At 42.9% G+C, this 7,743-nt stretch overlaps 1 protein-coding gene and 1 long non-coding RNA gene across 3 annotated transcripts; one reads left to right on the top strand and one right to left on the bottom strand.

Moving 5' to 3' along the window:
• The first annotated feature begins 29 nt into the window (after positions 1-29).
• LOC310844011 lies at positions 30-3,099 on the top strand. Its single transcript, XR_014563879.1, has 2 exons — positions 30-357; positions 1,692-3,099. It is a non-coding gene; the product is annotated as an uncharacterized lncRNA (long non-coding RNA).
• On the bottom strand, positions 3,071-7,716 carry TRMT10C (tRNA methyltransferase 10C, mitochondrial RNase P subunit). 2 transcript variants are annotated; one of them, XM_083737081.1, is made up of 3 exons: positions 7,618-7,716; positions 6,800-6,855; positions 3,071-5,114 (listed from the first exon to the last, which is right to left on the bottom strand). In XM_083737081.1, the coding sequence occupies exon 3, from the start codon at positions 5,069-5,071 to the stop codon at positions 3,785-3,787; it is 1,287 nt and encodes a 428-aa protein (XP_083593207.1). In that variant the 5' UTR covers positions 5,072-5,114; positions 6,800-6,855; positions 7,618-7,716; the 3' UTR covers positions 3,071-3,784. The 2 variants fall into 2 exon arrangements, with proteins under 2 accessions (XP_083593207.1, XP_083593208.1); XM_083737082.1 differs by having other exon boundaries at positions 7,478-7,645.
• Positions 7,717-7,743: the final 27 nt, after the last annotated feature.

A 7,743-nucleotide genomic window follows, 5' to 3' on the forward strand; every position in this document is an offset into this window, starting at 1 on the left:
TTGTCCCTCGCGCTTCGCTCCCCGCACCCAGCCACCCTCGATCTGAGGAGCGCTGTCATTTTCGGAGAATCGTCGTTGGAAGGGAGCACGAGGGTCATCTAGTCCAACCCCCTGCAATGCAGGAATCTTTTTTTGCCCTCTGCGGGGCTCAAGCCCTGAGGTTAACGAGTCTCATGCTCTACCGACTGAGCTGAGTTAGGGCGGCGGAGTCTCCTTGACTCAAGAGCTCGAGGTCATCCAGTGAAATTGGCAGCGCATTCCGGAGGGATAAAAGTCCTTGCCCGAGCACTAGTAATACGTGGGAAGGAGCTGCCAAAATATGGCTGAAGGGGGCTCTCCACAGTGATCCATGCGAGGGTCACCTCCAGGCTTGACTACTGTAATTCGCTCTGCGCGGGGCTGCCCTTGAAGCTGTCCCAGAAACTCCAGCGGGTGCAGAATGCTGCAGCGAGGCTCCTCACGGGGTCTCTGCCATGGGAGCATATTCACCCAATGCATTTCCAGCTGCACTGGCTCCCGGTGGAGTACAGGGTCAGATTTAAGGTGCTGGTTTTGACTTTTAAAGCCCATCATGGCCTAGGATCCTCGTACCTATGGGACCGCTCTCCCGGTATGCCCCACCGTCCATAAATAGCACCCTAGTGGTCCCGGGCCCTAAGGAAGTTAGATTAGCCTCAACTTCCTTAGTCAGGGCCTTCTCAACATTGGCTCCAGCCTGGTGGAACGCTCTGCCTCATAAGATCAGGGCCCTGCAGGATCTGATTTCTTTCCGCAGGGCCTGTAAGACAGAGTTGTTCCATCTGGCCTTTGGCTTAGAATCAGTTTGATTCCCTCCCCCTCTTTCTTTTTCCCTTCTCCTGTGAAGAGGCTGCATCCTAATGTTTTAATGTTGCATTTTAATCTTTTTTAAAGTTGTATTTTAATCAACATGTTTTTATTATTGGTTGTTAGCTGCCCTGAGACCAGTCTTGAATGGGGAGGGCGGGGTATAAATTTTATTATTATTATTATTATTATTATTATTATTATTATCAGCTGAGGGTGGGGTGGGGGACAGAATAAAAACCCCGGGAGGGCTGCTTGCCTTCCTGCTGGCAACCTATCTCTAGTTGCTGGACTAAGTGAACCTTAGGAGGTCTGGGTGAGATGTAGGGTTGTGGTCTAGAGAAATGCATGTTGTAGTTACAAAAAAGAGATAGAATTTCTAGAAACTTGTTTTCGAAACCAGATTTTTTTGGGGGGGGGGTGATTTGGCTACACACTGAGGATAGAGTTGCGTAAATTCAGAGTGATCTTGATACGGCACTTGTTGAAACTCCAGTTGAAGTACCCAGTGCTGCTATCAAGGATGTTTTGTGGAATCAGTTTCACCTTATGCAATCAGATGTGGAACAGGTGCTAGTGGCAATGCGTCCAACCATGTGCCCCCTCAATCCCTGTCCCTCCTAGCTTATTAAGTCTAGCAGTGGGAGAGGAGAGGAAGGGGTGGGCAAGGATCAGTAATGAGTCAAGCTGGTGAAGAAGCCAGGGCGTTTCCCACTCCTTCTGTGATCAGCTCCCCTCCCAGAACCAGAAAAGGTATGAAGAGGGCGGTGCCAAGACAGGCACAGCAAGAAGTCTCAGATAGCTTTGGAAGGACCCAAGAGAGATTTAGACAGCTGTAGAAAGGCAGAGACTTTCAGTCCCCACAGCTGTCTCATAGGATATATAAGATATACTGGGAGGAGTTGCTGTGCTCACTAGGCCTGTTCTCCTGAGTCGACTGTTTCCTTGAGTAAAGAGTTAACTTCACTTATCCCCCTACACCAAAGAGTCCCAAGTAAGCTTAGCAGTCATGGGATAATGGGCCATGTGTTCTTCTGGATCAGTAATTGTTTAAGGAGCAGCAAGTAGAAACAAATGGACAGTTTTCACAGAGGGTTATAACAAATGGGCCCCCTCAAGCATCTATGTGTGACTGATGCTTTTTAACTGGTTCATAATGATCTGGAATTCAGGGTGAGAAGTGAAGTAGTCACATCTGCTGATGACATCAAATGGTTCAGGATAATAAAAGCAAAAACAGGATTTTGAGTTCCAAAAATGATCTCTCCACACTGGGTGAATGGGTATCAAGAAAAACAATTCAATGTATGCAAGTCTAAAGTGATGCACAGTAGGACAAAAAAAACCTTGACATATATGCTAATAAGAGTGAGTTGGTAAGAAAAGGTTTGGGGACAGCGTAATGAAAATGTTGATGCATGCACAGCAGCTGTGAAAAATGTGAATTCTGTATTAGGAGTCATTAGGAAAGAAACTGAAAAGATGTATAAATTATGCAAGTTGTAGAAAGGTTTTGTCCCTGTCAAAATACCTGGAGTAATCTGATGAAACTGAATATAGGAAGATTCAGCAAAACAAAAGGAAGTACTTCTTCATACAGCACATAAACTGGAATTTGCTGTCAGACAATGTATTGATGGCCACCATTTTGGATGGAGTTGATGGAGAATAAGGCCACAGTGGTACCTCGGGTTAAGAACTTAATTCATTCTGGAGGTCCGTTCTTAACCTGAAACTGTTATTAACCTGAAGTACCACTTTAGCTAATGGGGCCTCCTGCTGCCGCTGCACAATTTCTGTTCTCATCCTGAAGCAAAGTTCTTAACCCAAGGTACTATTTCTGGGTTGGCAGTCTGTAACCTGAAGTGTCTAACCTGAGGTACCACTGTAATAATAGTGGCTAGTCAGGATGGATATATACTACCTCTGTATGCCTCTGAACACCAGATGCTAGGGAACATGAATGGGGAGAGCTGCATTCATATTCTGCTTTTGGGCTTTCCATAGACATGTACTTGACTATTGATGGGTCATGAATCTGATCCTGCAGCATCTTCTTATGTTCTTAAAATTGGTTTTTCTATTGTATCTTTTGCTGTAATTATCAGTTGTTCAATGCTTGGGTGGCCCTTGGGCCAAAAAGCACCACATAAGCCACAATAATGATTATGGATCCAATTTGTTATTAACATTAAATATCTAGCTTTTTCCTTGTAAAAAAAAAAGGCCACATAACTAACATAAATCAAATAAATTTCCATTTATTTTTCAATGAGACCACAGCTAAGCTCGTATTTACATACATCTACGTATTACCTGACAACAATGGTCATATTTGCTATTTACCAGAAAATGTAGGTTCCTTCCTGTCCAGCAACTTTATAAAACAGATAAAATTCATTGTGCTGCCCTAGCATTCAGAAATTGTTCCTAGTACAGCAACAGCAGCATGCTGCTGAACTCTCACTTGCTTCAGGTCTGAGCTAGCCAGTGGGGGCTGAAGAAATCTATTCTGCTTTACCAAGTATTGGCACTGACACCCTGGACATAAGCGTCTGTGGATCTTTTGAAGCCAAGGGTGCTTGTGAATGATATGAACATTAATGACCTCATCTTATAGTTAAGTATTGTGAGGGAAGTTCATTTGGCATCCACAGCCTGAAAACCAATTCCCTTACTAGAATAGGGTAGTGAAGGAGTGAAGGTTACAACATGCACTGTCACATTTTGATATTATTGGGCTCTTGAATAACTTCTGGAACTTATCACTGAATATTGAATAACAGGCAATAAATATGTCACATTCATTTTTGTAGAAAAGCATGTTCTTGTGTCACTTTGGCTGACACCCATGCAACTCAAGAGCTAGAGAAAAGTTTAAGCAGTTAATATCTTAAGGTTAAATCTTGATTTAATTCAAACTTACAATCAGTCAAAACACTGAGTGGCTAACATGCTATTAAGACACATCTTCCCACCAGTTTTTCTGTGTTTGCCGCCTGGAGAAATTTTGTGCAAATTGCTTGTGTGCCTTTCTTTGACCAGCCATTTTTTCGTGCAACTTTGTTTTCTTCCATGTGTCAATTTGCTGCTTTGACCAGGAAGACGTATCCACAAAGCCTTCGTGTTTTCTTTGTGGAACAAACTGCAGAGCTTCCTTCCAATTCCCAGTATCTTTCAGTGTTAATAAGATGCGCATCATTTGATCTAGAGTGAGATTTTTGGCACCCTCCCCCCATTGCAAGCACCTATCCAAAGGAAGGCGTGCTGTTGCCAAGTCCAGCCGTTTTGCATTAGCAAGGGAGAGTCCAGTCTTCATTGATTTATCAACTATTGATCCAATTATATAGATCTTATCATGCTCAAATGTTTTCATCACATTGGGAGAATCAGCAGTTAAGTAGACAAGTTGATCTTTTGGAAAGACTTCAACATAAGACTTTTCTGTCACAGTCACAAACAACTTGTTCCACGCTTCTCCGTAACGTTTGACAAATTCTTTGTGATACGGACCACCTGCTTTGAGATTACAATAATGCAAGTGAAATGGGTCCAAAGCTCTACGATTGGCCCCTTCACATTCCATCAGCTGTTTCACTGTATTCTCCATTTCTCTGCATGACATATAATTTTCATAGTTCATATCATACACCAGAGGCTGACCAAAGATCATAGACTGGGCTGCTCTCCAGTTGTACACGGCATCCTGTGACCTATTCCAAAACTTAGGGAGAAATGTATTTGGTAGCTCACCACCAGCATTTTCCTGAGTGTTTAACATTCGTTCCTTTTTTGCTTCGTTTCGTTTTTCTTTCTTTTCTCTGTCAGCTTTCTTCCTGTTTTCTTTTATAGCCAAGAATTTTAAGTACTTCCTTATGGAACTCTTGGTGGGACATTCGTTTAAAGTCTTGAAATCTTCTTCGCTAATATTTTCAGGAACAAGTCTGCCCGATAGTCTCCACATCTCAATAAGTTCCCTAGTAACCGCTAAAGGAGAATCTTCTTCAGTCTGTGATGTTTTTTCAGTGGCTTCTTCTTGCTGTGCAGACCGCATTACATGTTTCCATCCATCCAAATCTAGTTTCTCAGTAGCACTCGGGGAGGAGTCCTTGTTCAACCAAGCCGACAAAACCAAAGTTCTACAAGTTATGACTCTGCTGGGCATTATTAAAAATAATCTCCTTTTTGTCCCATCTGATGCTGCTAATTGGAAGACAGATCTTCTAATAATATTAAATAGATGCATATTTTAGAAGTTTGTAATTGGAAATGTGATGTTCGGCTGTTATCTGCAATTATACATGGAAAACAGAAGATAATTCAGTATTAGCAAGCTGAAGCTGCTCCTAATCTTAACTATCTTAAAATACTGCTCACTTTGTATGTCAGTAAAAACATGCATTCTAGTCTTGTAATAGAGCAAGGGAGAATTGATGAAGCTGTCTAAAGCTGTACCTCTTTACCTAAAAGTAAACTCAGTGGGACTTTCTTCAGGGTAAAGATTTAAAGGAGTGGGGGAACCATGGCCAAAAGGCAGCCTTCTGAGTGTTTCTTCTGACCGGCAGGACCCTTCCTATGCAATGCCACACCCCTCACTAGCCCTCCTTCATGCCCTGCTTGAGTGTACCTGGAATGTGTCACTGAACTGTAGTAATGTCATTTACCGTATTTTTTTGCTCTATAAGACTCCCCTCCTAAAAAGTAAGGGGAAATATGTGTGCGTCTTATGGAGCGAATGCAGGCTGCGCAGCTATCACAGAAGCCAGAACAGCAAGAGGGATTGCTGCTTTCACTGCACAGCGATCCCTCTTGCTGTTCTAGCTTCTGAGATTCAGAATATTTTTTTCTTGTTTTCCTCCTCCAAAAACTAGGTGCGTCTTGTGGTCTGGTGTGTCTTATAGAGCGAAAAATACGGTACTTCCTAGAAGAGGAGGAGGGGTATTGTAGAAATGGCTGGTTTTTGGCTCGCTACAATCCACTCCTCCACCCTCTTTTGCCCCTGACCCTGCCCTCCACTTGCATACAGCCCCTGGAAGTCTCCTCATAAGGGAATGCAACCCTAAAACTAAAACAAGCTCCCCGAGCCCTGAAGAATAGGATTGTACTGTGGAAATTAAGAGACTTTAGGCAACTGAAAATGCCAGTTGGAGAAATGAATGTGATAGATACTGAGAAATAAAAGGCTGGACATAAAAGGAAGAGCTGGGGTGGGACAAAGCTGTGGGATGCTTCAAAGGGAGGGATAGGTTTGTGTCTTATGAATAACTTGTTGGGAGGGATAAGGGAGGGATAAGTTTGTGTCTTATGAATAACTTGTTGGAAAACTCAGTGTATGGATTTAAGGAGGAGCATCAGAGTTCCTCAGTTCAATAACCCTGCCCTCTATCATAGCTCCATGCATTGATATTTTAACAACAAATAACACTGAAGAACCAATAGAATTATCAGCCTTTTCTCCTTTCACCCTCATAGGCCCTTCACTTACATCAGCAACAAAGTCATCCAATTTCAAAGCATAATGCAAAAGTCTTCCTAACTGGGAAAAATAGGTTATGCACTTTACATCAGACATTTATTAAAAACTCAGTATTTTGAAATAAAATGTTTAGAAATTAATATGAGAAAATACATTCAAAATGCATTTTTAAAAACCCAAATATTAATGTGGAAACAGCATGTACAAGACTTGTAAATGAACTCATGTGAAAATCTCACAGACCAGAAATTTTTTTGATATGCCCATCTTTAATTACAGTACATGGGCCCCACTAATTTCAGTAAAGCTTTCAAATGAGCTCCATCTGCATTACCACCTTGATTCAAAATAACTTTATATATAACTTAATTATATTGCTGGTAGCCAAATTCAATAAACACAATTTGCAGTCCTAAAAAGAGGACTAGGAGGAATTGGGCCTCGGGCCAGAAATATCAATGAAATAAGAAGATTGGTTTTATAGAAATATTAAGTTACCTTTCCTTTTGTCAAGTATGCAGTTACTTGCTACTATGCTTTGAAGCCCACAGGTTCTGGAAGAAAACATAGGTTTGAGAATATTAAAACTGGTTTCCACATGGTTAAAGTGCTTTAAGAAATAAGAAGTTTGACAACTTAAAGGAGAAGCAGGAAAAAGCGGGAGCCATCTGTTTCTCCATGGCAGCGGTTCTCAACCTGTGGGTCCCCAGATGTTGTTGGACTACAACTCCCATCATCCCTGAGCTGTGGCCTTGCTAGCTAGGGGTGGTGGGAGTTGTAGTTCAACAACATCTGGGGACCCACAGGTTGAGAAAGGCTGCTCTATGGAATCAACATTAACTGCCTTGTGCACTTCTAACACCCATCTTCCAGCTCCACACACAGTCGTTCAAGTGTCTTCCTCACAGAAGCCACAGTAAAAGACAGCTAAGTGCACTTAAGCCCATTAGTTTCAACCAGATGGAGGCTACAAACCTAGAGCATACAGCAGGCATGGCCAAACTTGGCCCTCCCCATGTTTTTGAGACTACAACTCCCATCATCCCTAGCTAACAGGACCAGTGGTCAGGGATTATGGGAATTGTAGTCCCAACACAACTGGAAGGCCAAGTTTGGCCATGCATGGCATACAGGTTTACCTAGGAGTAACCCTTAGCTGGACTCCAGGGGACTTACTTCTGAGTAGGTACACCCAGAAATCCAGCGTGCACCAACGCAACTCTATATATTTGGAGGCTCCTAATGCCGTTCACATTCTGCTATCCCAGCATTACACCCGCTCAAAAAATATTTTCGGCGGCATCCTAAACAATCACCTCAAACTGAAGCTCCGCGCGCTCCACTCCTCCGCACATGCCCGGTCCGGCTCCAATCACCTTCCCGCCGGAAGTGGGTATGCAGATGCTCCCTCCCCCCACCCTCGAATAGTTCCGCTAACGTCA

The sequence above is a fragment of the Podarcis gaigeae genome (genome assembly GCF_964106915.1).
Source record: "Podarcis gaigeae genome assembly, chromosome: 4".
Lineage (NCBI taxonomy): Eukaryota > Metazoa > Chordata > Lepidosauria > Squamata > Lacertidae > Podarcis > Podarcis gaigeae.

Bases quoted from the DNA above. Each gene is read 5' to 3' on its own strand.
- TRMT10C (XM_083737081.1), bottom strand. From the start codon at position 5,071: ATGCATCTATTTAATATTATTAGAAGATCTGTCTTCCAATTAGCAGCA.